This window comes from Euwallacea fornicatus, chromosome 29, assembly GCF_040115645.1.
Source record: "Euwallacea fornicatus isolate EFF26 chromosome 29, ASM4011564v1, whole genome shotgun sequence".
Classification (NCBI taxonomy): Eukaryota; Metazoa; Arthropoda; class Insecta; order Coleoptera; family Curculionidae; genus Euwallacea; species Euwallacea fornicatus.
In genome coordinates this window covers 1,372,063-1,395,403 of record NC_089569.1, presented here as the reverse complement: position 1 = coordinate 1,395,403, position 23,341 = coordinate 1,372,063, and the positions used below count along the sequence as shown (strand labels likewise).

Below are 23,341 nucleotides of genomic sequence, written 5' to 3'. Positions count from 1 at the left end.
ATACTAAAACATAACATTTCATTTGAAAATAATTATTAATTATTAAGAAAAATTCCATAATATCCATCAGTGCATATTGATTACATGCACAAAACTGTTGTACTGATTTTTTCATTGCGTGAATTATCCGTCCTTGTCTGACTACACGTAAGTTGAATGGAATAGAAAAAGACATATATATTGCAGGAATAAGTTTCCGTCACTAAATTATCAAAGTGTCAATTTACAATGTTACTTGTCAAATAAAATAAATGGGGCTGGGGTGTTTCCTTATCGATGCCGCATACTTTTTAAGTTAAAAACCATTAAAAGACGATAATCTGAAAAGTGAGGCAAAATTGAGATTATGCCAGAAAAGTGTCGCTTAACTCAGTAACTCGGCCTTCGTGATTGTGTACTAGGATGGCAGCGTTGTTGCATTCGTATTACCGTAAATTCGCCGACACATTTTGGTCGACAAACGTTTGGTTGCCCCCAAATACGACTTGGGCGGATATCGCCCCGGAATCTAGCACGGAAATACAACATGCCGATTATGTGCACCTGTGGTATCCGCTGCCTATGGCCCTGGTGGTGCTGCTCATAAGATACTTATTTGAGAAGTAAGTGAGGTTAGCTTTGTGACTCAAAAAATACTTTTTTTTTCCAGGTACTGGTTCACACCTGTAGGTTTAAGTCTAGGAATTAAGAGCACAAGACCCAAGAAGGCTCAGTCCAATGTAGTATTAGAAGAAGCTTATCAAGTATCAAAGAAATGGAAGCACAAGCAGGTGCAAATGTCCTGTTCATTTGTTTTCAATGGTGTGTTCAACGGTTTATTTTAGATTTTAGGTTTAGCAAAGCAATTAGATATGAGTGAGAGACAAGTAGAGAGATGGTTAAGACTCAGGAAAGCCCAAAACAAACCATCAACATTAACAAAATTCTGTGAGAATTGTTGGAGGTGTACATATTATAGTTTCAGTTTCTTTTATGGCATTATAGTACTTTGGGATAAGCCTTGGTTATGGAACATCAATGAGTGTTGGTAAGTCAAAATCTCTCACATTTACAATGAAATTACAATTATATTCCATATATAAATATGTATACGGCTGCATTATCTAAAGCATAACAAACACTTTTATTACAATTTCCTTAAGAACCTCCATTTTGCTTATACATACAAATACTTTTTGAATTTTGTAATCAGTTACTGTTTAAAGCAAACCTTGAAATTCATCTAAACTTTATTTTCAACTAAAACATCTGATGGTGTTACTCATAGTGCTCTCTAGTTAATAATAAATGAATCATTCAAGTTGATTTTATTTCCATGAACTGGTTACAAATAGTTAAAGTAGTTCTATTATGTAGTTATTATAATAAGTTATGTTAATGAAAATCCAAGATTAATTAAGTTGGATTTGCAAATTACTTACCCATTGATTTCTTCTGGGTTTTGTAATTACACACACAAACGGATTTTCTTGACCAAGTCTATTCATATTATCAGTATCTAAATTTGATTATTTCATGCTGACTCATACTCAGTACTAGTCCAAGGTCATTTTTAGATAATTATTTATATTTGCAGAATCATATTTTAGTCTATGCATGCTGATCTCTGAGAGTTTAATCATCTACAAAGCCACTTGCCCATTTACCCCTTCTTTTCATGAGATAACCTGAAGCATAAAAGGATTGTAAAAAGACCATCTTTAACTTTTTATAAGGATATTTATATATGAATATTTTAAAGGTTTAATTACTAAATTGTGGGTAGCAGCTCCTAGGTTTCCATTTGAATGGAATTTTTATACTTCCACTAAACTTAATAGCACTCCCAAAATTCAGTTCTTCTTTTATGCATATTTTATTCGATTTTTTTTGCTTTTTTAACGATTTTTGGCTACACCCCAACCACATTATTTTCATTCCTCAAATTGAGCTACCTAAATTCACCACAGCCACATGTATCTCAATTATTTCATCCTGTTATGCATTTTAGCTGCAAAACTTTAAGAGCCTCTATGTACACAACTCTATTATCATTTTATTTTAAATAAGACAAGAAAGAACACAACTGAGATGACGTATTACCTTTCTCATGAAAACTGATAAGGCTTTATCTGTATGATTTAAAACTTCAAACTTTATACAAACATAAAGGTATTTGTATGTCGCCTGGCAAGTCTTAAAATTTTTCGCGTTTTATTTGAATACCTCAAAAATGTTAGGAAAGTTGCGACGTGCCAAATCTTTTCTGCAAAAGTCCAAGCGTGAAGAAGACGAACCCAAAGAGTCGGATTTAGATCTATCCGAGTCGTCGCATTTGAGGCGGAACATCTCTATTGATGGGTCTGTTTTGAAGGATGCAAGCAAAGAGGTGCCTAATTATACCTTGAAGTCTAGAAGGTTGCAAAGGCAAGTTTCGCGTTCTCATGAACATCTGCACGATCAAATTCTGGAACAGATGCGTCAGAGGAACTTTGGAGATTCTTATTCGAAAAAAGACGCTCACAACCTTCTAGTGGTACCTAGTGGCATTGTAAGAAAGCGTTCGGTCTATGTGTCTAAGAAAGATTTAAAGAGAAGGAGCTTTGTTGATTCTAGTGATGAGGGAGAATGTCACAATGCAAGCAGAGATGTGATTGTCAGTAATTTCGACAGAAATAACGTGGCTTATTGTTCCGAGCGGCCAGTTAGACACGCAATGGATGAATTCCTTGTAATGGGAACTAGCGGGGACTTTTTGATAAATAGACGTGGTGTTGATATGAGCTACGATATTAATAGGAGAAACCCAGGGTATGTACCCAAAGATCTGAAATTGACTCGTAAGAAATCGGATGTTTTGGACAAGACAGGTCTGAGGACTTTGTTCCAGAAAATTAAAATCGGGACAAAAACCCGGAGTGAAAACAAAGACATTTCCGACTCTGACTGTTCAACTAGTTCAAGCACCAACAGTTTCAGCTATGAAGGGGCGCGTCCTCGCACTGGCATCATACAGTTAGAAGAGCATTTTGGGGGCAACACGTCTATAGCCTCTAATTCAGCGACTAGAAAAGCAAATAGTAGCGCTGATTCGGGGGTTTTTAAGGAAAATGATACATCATATTCATCTTCAAAAATTGTTCATGCCAAGAGTAATACGATGGAAAATTTCATGGGAGCCAATATAAACACTGATTCAGAGAATTTTAATCGAAATAAGAAAATATTTTCATCTGAGAGAATTATACAACCAAAAAATCTTGTGTTAGAAGGCAATAAGAGAGCGAAGCATCCTGCATATTCTCCAGAAAGGAAGAGTGATGATGGCAGGAGGATGAAAGATGTTTCCAGGAAAAGGTCACATCCACAGGCGAGGCCTAATTCCAGTAGGAGCAGGCCTGAATGTTGTACAGAGAGAGAGAGAAGATGACTGTTGAGACGATTAAACATGTTGGTGGATTCAGATCTGTGTTGAATGACAATAATAATGATTAATTGACTGTATAATTATGTTGTTGTACTTAGATGATTTTTTTTGTATTAAGGAATCTTATTAAGGTCTTCATAACCACAATAACGAGTGGGTTAATAACTTATTGTATATTGTATATTATTACAATTAAGATGAAAAATATGGGTTTTATTGCAAGAAGATAACGGGGTAATGGATAATTATAGCATTTTTATAAGATTATCTGAAAGCTCATTAATAGTACTTGTAATATCACCAATGGAGTATTGCCGAGTTATCGTTTCTAAAAAATATTGAATTAGGAAATTTCACATGATTGCGATATTCATTTTCCGATTATTAAATTAAAAAAATTGCGTAAACGACTTAAGGCAGGTAGATTTTTAGCATAAGACTTAAGTTGAGAGGATCTTTGCAGCGTCTCTAAATAACTCGGTCGTTGTTTAAAAATCTTTCGAGCGGCTTAGTATTATATTCAATTTTATTCTTTATTTAGGAATGGATTTCCGCATCAATCGGTCACCAATGACATTTGGTGGTACTACATGTTCTCGTTGGCCTTCTACTGGTCGCTTTGCGTTTCTCAATTCTTCGACGTGAAAAGGAAAGATTTCTGGCAGATGTTCATTCATCACATTGCGTCTATACTGCTGATGTCCTTATCATGGATCGTAAACGTGTTCAGGATAGGCACGTTGGTGTTGGTAGTGCACGATTTAGCAGACATATTTTTAGAAGTAAGTTGAACCTTATTATCATAACATTAAATTCATATGTTGGATGCTCGTAAACAAACTTTTTTTAGGCCGCCAAAATCACAAAATACGCCGGGTACCAAAAACTCTGTGATGTAATCTTCGCAATTTTCACCGTTCTCTGGATAGTAACCAGATTGGGTTTTTACCCATTTTGGATAATCAGAAAGTAAAATTTTATCTCCATCTCTCGTACAAATCTCACATTTTTCTCCTCTTTAAAGTACATCGATAGACGCTCCAAAGGTAGTCCCGATGTTTCCGGCGTACTACATCTTCAATAGCCTCCTTTGTCTGCTGTTGGTTTTGCACATCTTCTGGACGTATCTTATCCTGAAAATCGTGTGTAACTCCCTGAAGGCAGGCCTGATGTCGGGCGACGTTCGCAGCAGCAGTGACGAAGACTTCAGCGAGAATTCTAACAACTCAAATTCGAACCAGAACCACGTCAAACATGAATGAAGGTACGATAAAGGTTTTTTTTTTAAATTGGAACGCGATGGTGCTCGAGTTGTTGAGTGGAGGAAATTGGTTCTAAGTTTCTTGGGTTCAGTGTTTTGTCTTTTTTAAGTTCGTCAGAATCACAAAGATTTAGGTCCAATTTCCATGCGCACACAGTTTAGATAAAGTACTGTAAAAATCACCAAAAGTGTGTTTTGTTTTCTTTATAGTTAAGGAAGATGGTACAAAGAACCGTCTTTGTATGAGTGTATTAATACCTGAATTAAATATGAACAGAAGATGAAGTTATTATTTTTCGACTTAATCCAGTCTTCTTCGTGTTTTGGACATCTACTTAAAACTTTGTCGAATTCTCATATTTTTGGATCAAATTTCATTATTGCACAATAGGCAATAATTAAGTTCATTACCCCGTTGTCATGAAGAATTGTAATCGAGTCACTGCTATGCGGAAAGAGTAAACTAAAAACTACATATGAACGTGATAAATATTGATGATTTCGAATGCAGAAGAAGTGACTCATTTTGCTTATGCCCCTTCGAAGTTCCACCGCCCATTTGTCAAAATTTTGAAGGTTAAGTCGTTTCTTTTACGTCCATTTTGAAGTGATTTATGTAATAGGTCATGGATTATCTCATATCCGAAACTTACTAATAGTCTTTTGGAATTTTAGTACAGCGTTCTTAGCTAGTTGCTGCACACAGTCTGTTAAATCCAAAGATAGCTTCGTTCTTATAATATTTATTTTATAATAGTCAATGTGTAGTTTAAGTTCATTTCAATTTTACCAATTAATATGGGCAGGTTTCCTCACATTCCACATCAACACCCCCATTTCAGACCTTAATAAAAATTTATCATCACCAGATTAATTATCGCAATTCAAATTTGTTAGATAATGAATGTACCAAATAAAAAAATGTTTTCTGCTTTTGTATGATTGTAGTTGTTTAATAAACATTTTTCAAATTAAATAAATATTTCTTTCATTTTTGTCTAATCCTGTATGTAATCGTGCTAATCCTTTGAATGGTCTGTGTTTGAGAGCTTAAAGACATCGAATCATCGCAGAAGTTAGACGAACAGAATCAAGAGAAGCGAACCACAAAGTGCAACACAAAAATTGTTTGACGTTATAAATTTAAACATTTTTAATTTTTATTTTTCTCTTAGCATTAATATATTATGTGCGATTTTAAATATTTATTTATTAAAAATACGAATATTGATAGAATGGTCGATTTTCTTATGAGGTTGAACCTACCGAAAGGAACGTAACTTACAGACTACAGCAAAGTTACTACATTTTCGGAACTCTCATTTTCTGAACAGTTATTCCAGTAGCGAGTAAACAGCTTTAATACAGAAACTAGTATCTTCTCTTTCTCTCCCTCCCTCTCTTGATCCCGCTTCGGATAATAAGCTGAAAAGCCTGTTAACTAAAACACAAATATGTTTGAAAATATAAAGTCTCGTTTATTATTCATTTTTATTTAAGTCATATGCATTAAACACAAATAAGTTCCTTAAGCATAGTGAAACTACTTCAAACATTTGTAATGTATCTAAATTAACCAATAAGGTCTATAATTCTAAAGTATTTGATTTATAGTTTTTAACTGTAAAATGTTATTTATTGGGTAAACTATAAAGAAAATAAATTTTTTTTGGAAGTTTACAATAGATTTATTTGAAGACATTTTAAATATTACAAAACATATCAGCTAGAACTAACATTATGCGAATTTTAACCGTGAATTTGGTACTTGGTGAATAACATTCCAAACACATTACTATGCTCTTGCAAATGCGAAGAAAAATCCTATATGATTTCAAATGAAATTTATTAACAGAAATACAACATTCTACATCATACAAAATACATTAAATTAGCACTTTAAACCCATTTGTACTACTTTTTAATCAATGCAAACTAAGACTGGACCTTATAAGTTCAAAACGCATTGTTGTCGAGTGTCTATCGCTTTTGAGATCCACCAAATATAAGAACAAATGCGAGTAAAAAAAAATGAAATGTTCGAACCAGAGAAAACTGAAGTTACTCATATAATTAAAAAATATATAAAACATCTTTTTATAAACTTCCAACGCGGAACCGTATACTAGAACTCTTTCTAAAACATAAAAATACTTGTTTGACAACTTGAGGTTTCATGAGCTTTTTTTCCGTTTCTCGTATGCTCGCGTGAATCAACCAGGTTTCGATCTAAATCTAAAACCAGATTAATTCAATTCATTCCATGCCTCATAACAAAAGTATCTGGGGGATATCGATCAACGGAAATATCGAATACCTCAGAGAATGAGAAACGAATCAATACTTATTGAAACAAAGGAGTTATCCCTTAACGTTGATTTGCGCATAAGGGGATTTCGACTAAGGAGAGGACGGATATCCGGCAGTACCACCAAATCTGGCGGGGCTACCCGATCTACTGTTCTGACCAAACGGCACGTGAAACTGGGAACATGTATATATATATATATATTAAACATATATATACATATTCCCAATGTACAATAAATAAAAGTATATTAACTAATAATAATTGTTGGCTTCTGTTATGTTGACGAGGCGAAACAACTATAACTGATTATGTACATAACCAAACGAACAGATACTAACATCGATGCCAACGGCTACGCGGAAAGTGTTGCTATTGCTCACTTAATTCCGCTCTACGACGAACGTATTGAACTCGGTGCTGAATAAGCGTAACGTTAATGAGTTGTGTTTTAACCTATTACGAAAAGATCCATTATAACAAATTGCATATAAAATAAATTTAATCGACGTTCTAGTAAAGGGCTTAACCATTTGCGGTATTACCTCGATTATGATATACCGATCTGGCCAATCCAATACGTGTCTAGTTTTCACCCCCGTATTCGCAAAATCTCAAGGCATACATGGAAATGATCAACACATCAATAGTTGTGTTGTAGAGGAGCAAAAAATATATATGTCTGATATTTTAATACAGCTGAAAAGATAATGTACAGGATAGAAAAGCCAAACTGTTTAGGTATCTACTCAAAAGATGAAAAATGTGCGATAAATTACACGTCAATGTTATATTTAGATTAGCTATTTCCAAAGTTTACAGAAATTTCAGATGAAACACCATCACGAGGAAAGACATTATGAACAAGATGGAAGTTATTTGCACGAGTTCAGCCACCGTTAAAAGTGAAAAACATCAGACATACTATTTGCCTTCATTGAACTTAATATAACAGAAAACTCCATTGTTGTCAAATATGTGCCACAATTTACATGTAACCACCACGCAAAAATCATGGTCAATTCTGGAATCAAATTTGACAATTCAGCTACGGTTCTTATATAAATAAAAAAATGTAAATATTTCAATTCGAGTTTTGGTGAACTAATTATCACCTAGAAACTAGAGAAGGAAAATGCAAATTTCCATTAAATGCTGCATTCATAAAGGATGTTAGAAAATTCTGGTCGTGTGCTTAAAAGAGCTTATTAAATCAAAAAGGTAGTAGTCAAATGAACTTCTACGCACTACTTATAATACAATTTATAAGTTAATAAGTTACCATAACATCCTGTATAAACCGATATCTAAACTTGGTTTCGTAATACTCGAGCATTTTCTTTCCCTCCAAAAAACTAATACATGACTTGCAAAAAGTGAATTTTGTGTGCTATTTGCATTACAATTTGAATATAAACACGTAAACAATCCATAAAACCCTACCCGCACTTTAATATTATGGAATTTGAAAGAATTGTTATAGATTAGCATCTTGACTATATTTAAATAGCACTTTTTGCAGCATCATACTTACCTTCACACGTCATTTATCGATCGATTCACATCAACCGACATTTTTCGTCTCCCTGTGGGTCCCCTAGTTGCTGGTGCAGTTCCTCAGTTCCAATAAAGCCTCCTGCCGTCTCTCGGTGCCTCAGGTGGGAACTGGACAGCTGCCTTTTTACCCTGAAACGTAGAAAGCAGACGTTTAACACTATACAATACTTATGATTGAAAAGAGGATATATGTTCTGTTACGTAATTAGGTGTGGTGATGACAAAGTCGGTACCACCTGACGTCGAGTGCGTCTAAAGGTGTTGACATGAATTGCATTCGATACGACCGCCCAAACGTTTCACTACATTAAATTAAATAATTGATTGAAGGAAAAATAGTTTTTTCGATCCGACACAGGTTCGTTGCTACCACAACTAGCATTTTTTTCTTCATTTGCTTCACACTAACAATTTCAAGTCTTAAGACTAGTACCTTTCAGAAATTGCAATCTCCTCTCCGTCCAAGTTCAACAAGGTGGTGGTCATGTTATCCGCTACGACCCACCTTGGGCCCTTCATTACTAAATTGTGCGGAGGTTCGTGGTCCTTGTTAAGATCCGAGGACCAAATTGTAACGGTTTTCTTTGCTTCGATTTTCGAAGATCTGTTGAATTTGTATTTCGTCTCATCGTTTCCGGCGCGGCGGATTATTTGCCACCCACCTGAAATTAAAATTTTTTAAAATACCATCGGTCGTGGTAGATGCACATATGTATATACAAACAGAAATGTCAGTTTACGGCCTTTACTCGTGGCTAAGGGAGTGAAATACTGTTATTCTTGAAAGTTCTAAATAGACCCTTACATATCTCGATGTTAGTAACGGAAAAATATTATCCTTATACGACATTGAAAATGAGTATTTCTCAAGTAGGTAACTGTACTGAAAATACATATATCGCGTAAGTGCGCGGAAAGTTCTACACAAGCCGTATCATCTCTATTTTTGTCACTCTCACACCATCGTGTCGCCCAAGAATTTTCTCACCGTTTTTACACCTACTTTTTGAATACTCTGCTTTGCCAAAAAAATTCAATAAATACTTGGAAAACCTTCGTCAAGTGTGTGGTTAACGCCTCTACTTTCCAGAGACAGATGCGCAAACCACGAGCACTAGCGGGTCGTATGACAAAACTAAAAGAACGTGCAAGACTGTATGAACAGTATTCCTGTTTATTCGTCTGAGAAGGTAATTCGATTCTGTCTTATAATGTCAATTTTTTCTATAAATATAAACAGGATTTTTCGCAAAATTGTTTAAAAATAAAAAGGTCCACCTTCAGAGTAAGTGACCCAATTCGAGTCGTTGCTCGTATTTTTCGGCGTCCAATAATGAAAAACATTGTTCATTACACGCCGCCAATGCGTTTTTCTTGTGTTCAGTTAACAAGAAAAGCATTACGTCAGTATTAGGGAAAAATAAAAAGTTACAGTCGAGTGAAGCACATACGGTTGTTTATCAGTGTTTTTGAAAATATTTATCCATTTTATTACAAGTTTGCAGTAACATTTAGATTAATAATTTTAGAACAAAGTAATTTTTGTAAAAGCGTTTGCTTGGCAGGGAAAATTTTCTCATCGCATAGTGGCAGCGAGTGCATTAACGTTGATTCAACGTGAGATTTTACTTACCGATAGGCACATCCTGATTGCTTTTGTTATGCAGCTTCACAAATTTACCGTCTGGATCAGCGTCGATAATCTCCACATCCCCCTTGGACGAGCCGGACACGCTATAATCAGACACGCTCGACTCGTGACTCTCCTCCATCAGAGTGCGCTTGCGTTTGGCCCCTGAACGACTCGGGGTGTGACGTTGCGCGGAGCTGCGCGAGCTGCTACTTCTGGACACTTCCCGTTCGTTTCCGCTGGGGGTGATTTTCAGGCGGGCCTCTTCGGATTCCAGCAATTTCCTGTACGCCGCGATTTCCAGATCCAAGGAGACTTTAATATCCATGAGATCTTGGTATTCTTGCAGTTGTTGAGTCATCTCCTGACGAAGTCGAGACAAGTCGGCTTCGAGTGCGGCCTCGGCTTCGGCATGTCTCAAGCGTGCGTTCTACATCCCCAAATACCAAATTCAGACAAAACATAAACAAACCGGGAAAAATATACTTTACCTCGAGCAATTTTTCGAGATCTCTCGCTCTGGCAACCAGAGCGCTATTCTCATTTTCGAGCTGTGTCACTCTATTAGTGAGGGTGTCGATCCTGGTACGCACCAGACGGGCTTCATCCAAAGCATTGTTGGCTGCTTGGGAGTGTCTGTTAGCTGCTCCTTCTAAATTCTACAAATACAGGGTCTTTTTTAAGTGCGGCACGTGGCTGTGAAGTGGTACACACAGTGTCTTACGACGGACATGTTGTTTTTTTAGGTGTGAGCTAGAAGTTTGGTTCAATGAGAAAAAGGTGACCCTTCATAGAATTCTTTAACGAAACCCCTGCCACGGAGGTACATTTTCAATGATTTTAGAGATATTTGGAGCATATGAACGGGAAGTGTTTGTTCCCGAATGCTAGATTCTCATCTGGCAAAAAGTTCCCCGCTCCAAAGAAGAACGGGGAAGTGACAATAGTGCGGCAATCGATTAGCCTATCAAACTTACATCCTAATGTACTATTGCCGGACAGTCGCCCAGTTTATTTACTTCACAAGCCTCCCCATTAACTTACCTTGATTTTATTTTCATAAAGCAGCTCAATTTCTGCTCTATTGTTTGCCATTTGGTTCTCATACTGGTCCCGGAGGTCTTGCAAGGCCTGCTGCAGCTTAGCTTCGTATTGTTCGGCCAATTGTCCATCTATCTCACTTATCTCGATTTGGCGGCGGGTGCGAGTCTCAGTCAACTGCTGCTGATAGATCTGAAAAAAGCAAATAATTGTAACTTACGACATAATTTAAGTTAAAGACGTTTTGATCGTTAAAAATTCTAGAGGACGTCATGGGTCATGTTACCATATTTTAGACAAATATCTGTCCCAAACGCTTGTTAAATTACTAATGGACGCGTTATATGTGAAAGTAGTCATGTTTCTGGAGATATCTTCAAACAACTTCGAAAACGTGCATCACAAATCCATTAAACCTTATATCGCTGAAGTCGTCTATGAAGGGGCTTAATCAGCAGAACACTGCTTGATGAGATGTAGCTTTGTAGCATCTCATCTAAAAGCACTTTTTGGAAGTTTTAAACTAAGGTATTATAACTGGGGGACTGCCATTTAACGTTATTTAGCGGGGGTGACTGGGAACGAGGGGGTGAATGATAACGGGCGAGTTAATAGATTACCTTAGCTCCCCCTCGATGTTATGGGAACTGCTTCGAGGACTTTCCTACGTCTCTTTTTTCTTCAGATATTGTCATTGTAAGTTTTCAAATTGTCATAATAAAACCGTGCATTAAAGTGGAAGAATTGAAATACCGAGCGTTAAAATGGACCATAAAGTATTGATATTGTATACACTAGATAAACGGGTTAATAGTTAACCCACGAAATTTTTTGCTGATGTCTACTAGGTACGTCGCATAAGGGGATTTAATAAAGGGAATAGAAGGGCTCTTATCTCGGATATGTTGCATTTCAAACGAATTAGATCATTTCGATGATTTTATAGTCATGTTTTAAATCAAGTTCAACAAATAATCTGTGTAACATCGATTAACGTTATCAGTAAGCCTAGATGTGCAACACCTCAAGTTTCTTTAGAAATTCGAGACGAATGCGAAATTCCGAAAACGCAGGGTATCACAAATTTCCTGTCTTAACAATATGACCGATAAAACCATAAGAGACTAGGTGGGAAGATTGTAGTGCTTGTGCAGAATTAGGTACGACAAATATGAAGTAATAAAATTGAAAATATCAAAATTTGCATGCGGATCCGGTTGAGAATCGTCGAATCAGTGGCGTGAGCTCCAAGAGAGTGCCTGCGGTTATTTTTTGGGAAACCTTTTGCAATTTGAAATCTCGACGCTAAAGGGCCACACCGGGAAAAAAAAATTTGTTTTTTTACAAAAAAAAAAAACCGATGGGTTTTCCCAAAACCGTCTGCAGCTACCGCTTTCGTGGAAAAACCGCATTTATCAAATATGATAATTCTCCAGCGCGACAGGGGAAAATGCCACACGTAGATTTCATTAAAGGTTTCAGGACAGTCAAATATTTCAAACAGCAAAAGTAAAAAAATGACCAAATTTCCTACGGGAGTGGTGGTTGGGGCCCATCAAGCGATGGTAACTTCAATGTTGCCAAGTTTGCTACAGTTGCCCGCGAAAAGCAACAGCAAACTTGGCAACGTTCGTTCGAATCGGGCAACACAAATAACTCCCCAGTGAAAAATTGGGTAATTCTTAATTCAAGTCGTTTCCGAAATGTTCGGCGATCCTCGGGCTTGAGATTAAAAAAGATGTGATGTCACGGCTCAAAAGCTAAAGGAAACAAAGATCTGATACTCGGACCTTTGGGTAACCGTGGGAGGCTGTACTGGTTTGGCTAAAAATACAGCGGTGACGGTATTTAAAAATATAAATTTACCTAGAGTACCTGAGAAACCGTAAACATGGCAACGTTGCCGTTATCATCACTGCTCTAGATTTTTTTTTTTACTGAGGCAATTCTCGCGACGTCTCGTTGTACTGGGACCTGTTAAAGACACAGTGTAACTGGATGTAATGACGGCAGAACGGCAGGGCGTGGCTGCGCACACCTTCCTTAGGAAAAAGATCTACAAAATCGAAAAAATTTTGAGTTTTTACCTTAAATTAGCGTGTGAAACGCGTTCTCCTGCTGTCCTAGCCTGAACCTTAGCAATGTTTATTTTGACGGCAAGAACAACCGAAACTACCGATTTAACATAAGTTACGTAGGCGTTTTCTCTTTTTAGTTAAACACCTTGTATCTTATCAGAGCATCGAATGAGTCGCTTTGCCTCTAACAGGTACCGAGCACAAGGTTTTACAGCATTCACTACCTCTAACCGTACTCTTGGATCCACTTCGTACCGCTGAAATCGGGATGAAAAGGGTTTAATGCGCTAATGATGTACTGAGCGTTCGTTTTGGAAAGAGGCACGTTCGGAAATATCTTAGGCCTCTGATGCTTCAAATTTGTCCATTTAAAAAAGTATTCGTTCGTCGATCGCCGTGCACGCCCCGTATAACTTCCGGTTGCGTGTCTACGAGTAATGCCTCAGAAAATTGGGTCACAGCCCCTGCCGAACACATAAAGGTTGGTACCAGCCAGAAATATAAATTAGCTTTGATAAAGCAAAATATATACCAAAAAACTGCTTATCTACGAGTATTATTTCAATGAGATCATCTACATACTTAAAAATGAAACTCGACGGTAGCGAGCAATTGCTGAGGCAATCGACGCTTATACCTTCTCTAGTGAAGGAAACGACGAATACGAATGATAAACCAACAGAAATAACAATTAAAATGAAGGATTATGCATTGGATTACACGCCCTATCAGATATTCTCGACTTTAGCCAAATCTCAGCCATTTAAGTAATAATTATTTTAAGGCCTGAACTATTTCAACTGATGACATCAAACCTTTTCCACTATTCCATTCGGACATCGTGCCGTAACCGAGCGAACATACGACTGGTCATTGCTTTTTTGACCCAGTGAAGGTTTATAGAAACAGGTTGGAATGCTCGGATTTGAACGTTTAATATTATAAGTAAAAGTGATGTCACCAATCTATATAAAGTCTTTTCCCTTGAACACGGAAGGTCTCGTACGACTTACAAGAATGAAATCGATTATACTATTAAATCATGGCCGTAAAATGGACAAGACTCGGTGTAGACGTACTCCAGTGAAGCTGAGGCGAAACTGTTATTGGATACGTATTGTCCATCTGCAGGGAGCCTCACGTGTAACCACCTCAGGAATGGTTGGAAAAAAGCACTTGGAGATTTCTCGTTCGGTTCATTTATCTAGACAATCAAGGTTTAAATTTAGAATTTTATATTTTAAGTGTTTTACTTCTCGAAAATAGTAATTCCTCAACTACTAACTCCGTCACTAAGTGAAAGTAATTGTAATTAATAACTAATTTCACCTTTAATTCAGTAATTGAATTACATGCACTGACAGTATACTTCCGTGTTAATTGCATCGGCTACTTTTAGAGCAGTTAAAGTACTGGCCAAGTACTTAGTCCAACTACTCATTCGGTAATTCAATTGCTTCGCAAGGGTAATTAAACAATTGTCGTTAGGGATATCGACAAATTTCAATGATTCAAGCCGATGGCAAAGCTTTCTGTGTAGTAAAAGTTATTTCCACTGATGATGCTTCTCCAGATAACGCATTTAACTGATATAAATTTTACTAGGTCAAGGACAACAAGGGACATTGCCTACATCTAGATAAAACTGAACGGAACGTTTATAAAAACCACGTGTATGACTTCATTGAATGCTTAGAGTGACATCATGTATTTGCAATTCTGTAGGCGAGAAATGTTATTCCCAAGATAATATTCTTGATTTTATTAATGTGTTTTCTGACCTTTAATTTTAAATGAAAAGATGACCACAGAAGTTTTATAGCGTATAAGCTAAGTGGTGACCTCAACCTACACACTCCGGTATTTGTCAAACAGTGTGTGAAGGTGCGTTTGACGGGACTCACTACACAATTCCGAAGATCCGTAGCCTAAATTCAACGAATTTTATTGTTACCTTGATTTTTTTTTACCGATGAAACGGTGAAAACTTTTTATCTAATAAGAACCAAGGTGGAAACTACCTACCTGCTACTACTTATAGTCTATATGAATTCACTTAGCGTTAGAATTGTGATATGATCAGTTTATGCAACATGCGTTGAAATAAAATAGCAATTTCGAATATTTCCCTGCTGATTTTCATGAAAAAAATGAGAAAGTCCGTCTTTTTGTAATCCTTGAAAAACACTGGTCTTGCAAAGAAGACAGTTTCTCAAGACTATACCAGTTGTAAAGCTAATGTCATGAAAAATTGTTACTTTTCAACTTCCTGCATGGGTAGTTATGGTTCTTTTAGAACTATCCTTAATCGATATTTTGGGACATATTTAGCGAATTTTAGTTTTTTGGATGGAAAAAAAAAGATATTTACAAAAATTCTCTTGTTTTAACGACTCTCCATCTAAGAAATAAAGAAAAGTTTTTTTCATTTTCAGCCTACAACAAAATTTCAAAGAGTTTTCGTTTCGTTTTTTTAAAGACCTTTACAACAAAGTTATTTGGGATTAAAAGAAGACCGTTTAATAATATTTGCCTTTATCCGACAGGCGATTATTGGAGCTAAGGAATGGCAAAGTTAAAATAAATTTCTGGAATTTAATAATGTTAACATGCTACTTGATGATTGCGAATAATAGAGACAATTGTCCGCTTGAGGGATAAAGAAAAAGACAATAACTCACCTGATCCTTAAACGACAGTTCTTCTCTCAAACTTTGATTAGAGTTCTCAACTTCCACCCTAGCCAAACTCTCTTCTTCCAATTGCTTCCTATGTTCATCCAACAGTTTCTTCAACTTGTCCCGCTCTTTTTCCAGGTCCTTGAGATCCCCAATCGCCTTCTTAGCATCCGCATTGGCTTGGTTATATTTCAATTGCAGTTCATTGCATCGGGTTTCATAAATTCTAGCAGAATTTTCAGCCAAGTTCAAGTCTTTGGTTTTCTTGGCTAAATCAGCTTTTAGCTCGTCGTTCTCATCAAGCAGACGTTTCACGTCAATTTCCAATCTTGCCTTTTCACGATGAGTTTCATCCAATAGTTTACGAGCATCACTGAGTTCATGATCGTACATAGACTTGATGTTTGACACCTCTCTTGTTACAGTTTCTTGGGTGCTTTGAATTTCTCTTGTAAGCCTGTTATTCTCAGTTTCTAAATATCTGCAAAAAAAAGACGATGTAGAATAGTATAAAATATATACATTTCTGTCGCTGCTAGAGGCTAAGAAAGAGACTAAAAAGATGATAAAAAAACCTATGGCAATATTATATTAAAGTACTCAGTAAACCAGTGAGAGGTGCGACTGAGTAGGTCACACTGAAATAACATTCTTTTTAGTCTCTAAATAAAAGTTGACAATACTAGTGTAATGCTGGTTATTAAAGTCAGTAAGACTCTCTAACCTGGGGACTCGTAGAGATAGGCTCTCATTTTTTTTAACTTATTGGCCAGAGATGAGTCCGTCAAAGTAGTTCAGCTAAATAGTCCTTATAAAAAAGTTGCTGATTTTCTTTCTATAGCATGTTTTATTTTCATTTCATGAATTAATTATAGGTCTCATAGATTTTGAGTTAACAGGTTGAAATTGAAAATGTAAACAGGACTGTAATAAGTACGTATAATTTTTACTTCATTTACTTGATAATATAATATTACCTCATAGGCCTATTAGCCAGAAGTGGGAGCTCTACTAATGATAATTATGTAGTAAAAACTTGAATCTATGGCCAATCTAAAGGATTGTCCACTCAGAATCAACATTTAATGTCCATTTTGTTAAATTACGCATCTCATAATTAAAATATATAATTTTTATTGAATCATAGTATGGTTTGTTCTGAACGCGACCCTCAACTGAGCGTAAAACATGGTTCAACAACTGGACCAAAAAGATGCGACTTTTTTCAGGTATTTTTTAGTCAGACCCAATTAAACTTGTTTCCAATGTTGAACTACAATATATCAACATCAGAGAATTCCTGAAACCATGTTGCAGTAACGAATGCTGCCCCTTGCGGCTTCTGTACGGATGGAGTCATATAAAAACTACACTAACCTGACTTTTTCGATGTAACAGGCCAGTCTATCATTCAAATTTTGAAGATCAGCTTTCTCTTGCAGCCGGGAATGCCGCGTTGGACTTAACGGGCTTACCGGCCGGGGTGGATTTTGTGATGCGGGTGTAGAAGCTTTTTTCGACCTCCCAGACATTGTTTTTACTGGATCTTACACTGTATACAAGTAATGAACTATTACACACAATGGGCTCACTTCACAATTCGTAAAAACTACGGCGATAGAAACTACAAACTGACGGTACAAAAACCGATCGAACCAGAGCGAGGTCTCGGGTCGAGGTAATCAAACTATTTTTGGCGACGATTTGGGAGAGGCTCCTAGTTTGTTTAACGAACGCGTCCTTTAACGGTTTGGATTTTTCGATTAAGGCTTGGGGCGGGTGGTGGGTGAAAAGACCAACGACAATGGTCAATTGACGTTGCCAACTTATACTGTCAAATGTCAAATAATGGCTACTAATCTTCTTCACACGATGTTGATCTTTTCCTATATACAATCAAACGTCCTGACGATCTCCGTCGATCAACAAATTAATTAAAATGATTGAAATTGTACAGATTTAAAGTAGATGCATGATTCTGATTTTGCAATTCACCTAATCAGCATAAATAAAAATGTACTGATCCATTTGCAGTTTACCTACATTCAAAGTCGACCATCTAGAAATAAGCGTAATTAACTATAAACATGTATAGTTATGTTTTGTTGTGTTTGTGTAAATAAACAAAGCTTTAGTTCGCTTGTTGCATAAATAACTAATAATGTGCATTAATCCTGAAAAGTTAATTTAATCGATGTGTATTTTTTAAAATAAAGAGAGAATTCTGGAGTGTCTCATCATTCAACCTGATAAGGTCGTTTGTTGTTTTTATATTGACAAAAATTTGTAAAAGAAACGAGATCATTCATCTTGAATCGAAAAGAGAACGGGTCTTCAGTTGGATTTTTATTTTTTAAAACAGGACTAAAATAACGCAAATCTGGAACAATTCTTGATGTTATGGTGAAGGAATACTATCATAAGAATTCCCTGAGAAATAGGTTTTAAAAAAAGTAATCGACAAGCTAAAAATTCTGATAAACGGAACGAGATTAAAGCAAGGCGGCCCCAAAAATATAAATCACAAAGTAACTTAACTACATTGCTGACAGGTTTTACCAAATTTGGCTGCAAGGTCCTGACGACTTCGGAGTATACCTCTTTGTGTCTAAATATGAAATACCCCTGCCTAATTGGAGCTATTTGGAGCAATAAACACGGCCTAGAAGAAATAACTGCGAGATCAGCACAATTTCACCTTTACATCGACTGCAATTTAATCTTTAATTGAGAATCCTGTATTAAAGGCAAATTTTCAAAGGAGACACTTGCCTCAATAAAAGAAGTATTTTAGACTAAATACAAAAATTCCAATTTGGAGAATTGGAGATGTGTGAGAGTTTGTTGCAATTTCATAGTTTCTTGATTTTTTCAGTGTCATTGTTCATATATTTTTTTGGCAATTTATGAAAACATAGATATACAAGTGCTTGCAAAAGTCCGCAAAAACTTCAATATCTCCAAGATTTACAGGAACCATGATAAAAAAAAATTTATTTTTATAGACAAAAAGTTCTTTTTTTTTAACTTATGAAGAATTTATACAGGGGTGCAATAACTAGAATGGAGAAAAAAATAAAATGGTCTCTCAATACTGGCATCATTATACAGCCCTATTCTGCTGCTCTATCTATAACTATGAAACTGATGTTTCTCTTATGAAATGCTCTTACATTGAGAGATACCAGCCAGTATTTTGTAACTGTATGGCTATATGAGGAATTTATCAGGATTCAAGGAAAATCTGAACACTAGTAAACTTAAACTATATTTATTGATTTTCAATTATACAAATATTCCTCAATTTAGATGAATTGATAATTAGAGGTACACTTTAAAATCTAAAAACTACTTTATCTATTTTTTCGACGAATGGACGACACGCGTTGATATGTTTACGAAAGAAAGAATCTCCATTGCCGACTTCAGTTTCTTAAAATTAATTGATTTAAGGCTGTCTGTCTCTGGATTTCGTTTCCGGAAGAAATGTTTGGAACGTGGCAGAAAGGGAACTTCTAGTAAATGTCTGTTAAATAAACTAGATATCTGTGAGAATAATATTGAAAATACACAGAAATCACGTCTAAGTTTTAAGGGTTGATAAATTTATGGGAGTTTGTGTAGTGCGTAACACCAATTGCGGCAATTAATTTTTAATCTGCATTACTTAAACGTTTTTTTTTTTTAATATTTACTTTTTCATCTGAAGGTCCTTCGTCGTTTTTATATCATGGACTTAAAAGTAAAACATTTCATTCAAAAGTGAATATAAAAATACCCGGAAATAACGAAATCTGTATAGGCGAAGTGCCAAAACCGACCGACGATGGATGACACATGTCTGTCAGTGTGAGACTCTTTTTCTTTCCACTAGTGTAAGTGAGTAGCACCTACCGTCTATTACTTGGTGGTCCGAATAACACAAAAACGTAACGCTGAAGGCAACTGCCATTTTCACGCCAGTGGCTAACCAAAATCAATCGAAATCACCTCATCGCAGGTCGTTTGTCTTGTCTTGTGCGTTAAGTGTTGTTAAAATGGTGCCAGAAATGTAAGAATTTTGGAAAATAAAATTCCAATTTACGATCAGATAATCCGGGTATGGATGTTTCTTGATATCTTTATTATTGAGGTTCTGAGCGTTAAATGAGACAAATATTATTTCAGCCCTGACACTTTTCAGGAAATGAATTAATCTGTTAAAATATGGCAGAACGACTTGGCCTGGGAACTGAAGAGAGGGTGTTGAAAATAGGACAGAGTTTTACCAATCCAAAATCTAAGGCCTTTCATACAGTCAGATGTACGTATAGATTGTTTAATAGATTTGTCTCAAAGTTCTTCAGATAAATGGGGTCCACAACATGAACCCAATAGAAACTATAACCATTGTTTCGAAGGAAATACCTTTTTTTATCTTGAAACATTCTAAATGAGCATTAAATTACGCACATTTATCTTAATTTGCGCAAATCCTGAATCGAATACGGCTTAAAACAGATTATAGCTCTAATTCCATTTACCAACAGAATAAATGATACATAGTAATTTGGACCTTTTTGGTTTGTTCAGATGATTTTAAACCAGCATCGGTAGGCCTTAACAAAAAGGCAACAGTTGATGTGGGAGACAACCACCAGGTTACCGTTACTGTTCCACATTTAGGTAAGTAATCTTACCACTCAGAGTTTCTGTAACTATTACAGTTATCCAGCTTTACAGACACTTTAGTGCCCATTACAATAGAGGGTTACCTTGATATTTACTATTGTGCATTAATTGGATTATTCTACGATAAAATTTGATTTTTAGTATAATGTGGAAAAAGACTATTCTTAGATAACACATTTTCTTATAGATCATAGTTGTGGATCTATGTATGTATTACTTTCTTTAGTGTGTTGGTTAGCATGCTGCTTAGTCGCTTAGGTTCAACTGGGTCATTCCTTACATAGTTTGATTTTGGATTCAAATTGGTCCCTGTGATAGTTACTTCATTTCAATTAAGTGCTATGTGACAATGGTCCACAATAATGTAAGAGTTGGCCATAGCCCTATGACATCTGAATATGATGCGTTTTTCAAATTCTGCTGAGTGCTGACTCCATAAGGCGCTGTAGATTAAGTCGGTATGATATTGAAGATTTTTTTATGCTTATTCATTTTAGATGGAAAACATTTCCTGTGCACCCTATCATTTGATATTATCAATTTGTGGAGAAAAAAAGCACAATACAATTATTGGCTGACTATAAAAAGTTCATAATACCCTTACTCCATCAAATGTGTTATGCATACATTTCTGGTCATTGTAGTTGAAAAAATGTCACAAGAATATTATTATTTAGCTACAGATAGAGCTGGACCGACTCAGACTGTTTTTAAGGGGTCACAGAGACCTTATACCAAGGAATGTGTTCTTATCATTGATCGAGTTACTGGGGAAATTACTTTAGAAAAATTGGCATGTAACCTACAAGTCAAGAAAACTAGGAGTGAAATTAACAAGGCTGTTCTATCGCAAGGTTAGTAGATTTTAGAACATTCTAGAAAGATAAATTTTATTCATATTTATCTTTCTGTATCCTGCTATATTCATGTACTTTATTTATTTGAAAACCGTTAGAAAAAAAAAACATATTAAAAAGTCACTCTAAAATCTTGTTAACATAATAACTTTATTTCTCAAATAATACCAGATAGAGCGTCAGCAAATAATGATCGTAGTGGAGCAGGAGTTAGCAATTCCGCACGATCGGGTACTTCTCCCGTTCCAAACGTTGTGGGGCATAGAGTATCTAGTAAAACTCGCGTGGCAACTAGTAGTCGACGCCCTGATAGGCCAATTACCCAGTTGATGCCCAAACATTCTCCTTTGAGAGCCAGTCCAAGCCACCCGTCACCAAATGCCGGCATGGTTAACCAAAGGAGCCCAGGACGGTCCCGAGAATCATTTGGATCAAATGAGTAATTAATTCTTTATTTTTTTCTATTATACTACTTTTTTAATCAACTAAAAAGAAAACTGTGGTATAAAACTACTACTACTACTTATAAAATCTATAGTAATAGATTATTGTTGACATTTTATAGGTCTCACAATTCCAGCACCCTTGCTAGTCTTCCAATGATTGGAATAGACGATTTTGCAGACCTGGCTCCCCCGCCGTCTCAAGCTTCTCAGAACAGTCGGCTGTCTGCGCCTACTCCAAACGTTTCTGTCAACAATGGCAAAAGTCTGTCTCCTTTATCTGACCATAGTGTTAATGAAAATCAAGTGGGAACTATCAGCGATAGGTAAGATGTTTAATGTTCCTAATAACATTATTGTTGTCAATACGAAACTAATGATTTCAGCTCTAGTTCAAGTAGCGACAGTGATTCAGATAGTGATTCTCCTGATAATGGCAAATTAAAGAACGGCCACAATAATACGGCCTCTGGCAAAGTGAACGGTCATGATTTGACGACTTTGGACGAGGATTTGTGCCTATCAGAATCGGGATCTGACTCGGAATAGTGATATTTGGGTAAGTTGCATTGAATTCTTTATTTCATTAGGATTAAATGTAATTTTCTTTTAATACAGATAATTCTCATGTCCACTGGAAATGAAATACTGTCTGGTACGTAAGTCAAGTGTTGTATTTATGGAAAATCGTCCCGAGGGTGTATCCCTACGTACCGATGGTTAATATTAATATATTATGCGTTATTTAGTAATGTTTTCAAGAAATAAATTTGAAATAATTATGTTAGTTTCTTTTCGTGGATATTTGTGAAGTGTGATTAAATTCGGTGGCATTCTCGTGTCGTTTTGTGGCCAAGTATCTTTCGTTAGAGTTCAATTATCCCCGTTGGTGACTTCTTTTTACAATATTAATTAAATAAATTTTATATCACGCTTCATTTCAATTTGCTTCCTCGAGGAATCGTTGCACTGGTGGTGGTCTTTCCTCAGGCTCTGGAAACAAGAATATAACGGACCAGAAATGTATGAAGTAGTATCTCGAGGATTGTGGACGATGACGGCCGCATATACGAAACTGAAGAAGTCCAAATTCTGTTTTGGATTTGTTTCTAAACCAGGGTTATTTCCCCGTGAAGTGTAAAATTGCTTTCAAGTATTCCATCAAGGTCATACTGGGGCACAAAAATTACTTTAAATTGTACAAAGACCAGCCCAGATATATTCAGAGAGGTTTTTTTGCGTGGAGGTGGAAGTCTTCAGAAGATACTCGGCCTCGATGTGTAGTCAGGAAGTGTGGGATTCAATCGACCATTACGACGCCCACCTACCCACTAAAAACCACCTTTCCTCTTCGTCACCGACATCGACTTTCGGTATTCCTTCAGGGCACCTTCCCTTCCTCTTCGTGGAC

The 23,341-nt window shown here is 36.2% G+C and overlaps 4 protein-coding genes across 7 annotated transcripts; 3 read left to right on the top strand and 1 right to left on the bottom strand.

Moving 5' to 3' along the window:
• The first annotated feature begins 227 nt into the window (after nucleotides 1–227).
• schlank (ceramide synthase schlank) lies at nucleotides 228–5,651 on the top strand. The gene is made up of 7 exons (XM_066297603.1): nucleotides 228–602; nucleotides 650–770; nucleotides 825–1,027; nucleotides 3,948–4,188; nucleotides 4,257–4,375; nucleotides 4,431–4,670; nucleotides 4,878–5,651. Exons 1-6 carry the CDS (start codon nucleotides 403–405, stop codon nucleotides 4,666–4,668), a joined length of 1,122 nt encoding a protein of 373 aa, XP_066153700.1. The 5' UTR covers nucleotides 228–402; the 3' UTR covers nucleotides 4,669–4,670; nucleotides 4,878–5,651.
• LOC136347535 (uncharacterized) lies at nucleotides 1,047–3,940 on the top strand. Its single transcript, XM_066297606.1, has 2 exons — nucleotides 1,047–2,344; nucleotides 2,398–3,940. Exons 1-2 carry the CDS (start codon nucleotides 2,337–2,339, stop codon nucleotides 3,407–3,409), a joined length of 1,020 nt encoding a protein of 339 aa, XP_066153703.1. The 5' UTR covers nucleotides 1,047–2,336; the 3' UTR covers nucleotides 3,410–3,940.
• Nucleotides 5,652–6,122: 471 nt separating the features above from the next.
• LOC136347527 (lamin Dm0-like) lies at nucleotides 6,123–18,036 on the bottom strand. Its single transcript, XM_066297595.1, has 7 exons — nucleotides 17,337–18,036; nucleotides 15,963–16,440; nucleotides 11,207–11,395; nucleotides 10,654–10,821; nucleotides 10,166–10,592; nucleotides 8,966–9,194; nucleotides 6,123–8,661 (listed from the first exon to the last, which is right to left on the bottom strand). Exons 1-7 carry the CDS (start codon nucleotides 17,489–17,491, stop codon nucleotides 8,535–8,537), a joined length of 1,773 nt encoding a protein of 590 aa, XP_066153692.1. The 5' UTR covers nucleotides 17,492–18,036; the 3' UTR covers nucleotides 6,123–8,534.
• A 1,869-nt stretch (nucleotides 18,037–19,905) lies between these two features.
• On the top strand, nucleotides 19,906–22,710 carry Eaf (ELL-associated factor). 4 transcript variants are annotated; one of them, XM_066297842.1, is made up of 8 exons: nucleotides 19,906–20,058; nucleotides 20,127–20,262; nucleotides 20,532–20,624; nucleotides 21,308–21,484; nucleotides 21,659–21,926; nucleotides 22,053–22,256; nucleotides 22,317–22,489; nucleotides 22,549–22,710. In XM_066297842.1, the coding sequence occupies exons 2-7, from the start codon at nucleotides 20,166–20,168 to the stop codon at nucleotides 22,477–22,479; spliced, it is 1,002 nt and encodes a 333-aa protein (XP_066153939.1). In that variant the 5' UTR covers nucleotides 19,906–20,058; nucleotides 20,127–20,165; the 3' UTR covers nucleotides 22,480–22,489; nucleotides 22,549–22,710. The 4 variants fall into 4 exon arrangements, with proteins under 4 accessions (XP_066153939.1, XP_066153940.1, XP_066153943.1 ...); XM_066297843.1 differs by having other exon boundaries at nucleotides 19,911–20,058; nucleotides 20,143–20,262; XM_066297846.1 differs by having other exon boundaries at nucleotides 19,919–20,010; nucleotides 20,143–20,262.
• The last annotated feature ends 631 nt before the right edge of the window (nucleotides 22,711–23,341 follow it).

What these genes read in the sequence shown, in the direction of transcription:
- LOC136347527 (XM_066297595.1), bottom strand. Translation starts at nt 17,491, where the DNA reads ATGTCTGGGAGGTCGAAAAAAGCTTCTACACCCGCATCACAAAATCCA. An exon ending in AACTGTCGTTTAAGGATCAG is followed by an intron (nt 11,396 to 15,962) that starts GTGAGTTATTGT and finishes TGCTTTTTTCAG; the next exon opens with ATCTATCAGCAGCAGTTGAC. An exon ending in CAATCAGGATGTGCCTATCG is followed by an intron (nt 9,195 to 10,165) that starts GTAAGTAAAATC and finishes TTTTAATTTCAG; the next exon opens with GTGGGTGGCAAATAATCCGC.
- schlank (XM_066297603.1), top strand. Translation starts at nt 403, where the DNA reads ATGGCAGCGTTGTTGCATTCGTATTACCGTAAATTCGCCGACACATTT. An exon ending in TGGAACATCAATGAGTGTTG is followed by an intron (nt 1,028 to 3,947) that starts GTAAGTCAAAAT and finishes TTCTTTATTTAG; the next exon opens with GAATGGATTTCCGCATCAAT. An exon ending in TAGCAGACATATTTTTAGAA is followed by an intron (nt 4,189 to 4,256) that starts GTAAGTTGAACC and finishes AACTTTTTTTAG; the next exon opens with GCCGCCAAAATCACAAAATA.
- Eaf (XM_066297842.1), top strand. Translation starts at nt 20,166, where the DNA reads ATGGCAGAACGACTTGGCCTGGGAACTGAAGAGAGGGTGTTGAAAATA. An exon ending in CAAGGCTGTTCTATCGCAAG is followed by an intron (nt 21,485 to 21,658) that starts GTTAGTAGATTT and finishes AAATAATACCAG; the next exon opens with ATAGAGCGTCAGCAAATAAT. An exon ending in GAATCATTTGGATCAAATGA is followed by an intron (nt 21,927 to 22,052) that starts GTAATTAATTCT and finishes GACATTTTATAG; the next exon opens with GTCTCACAATTCCAGCACCC.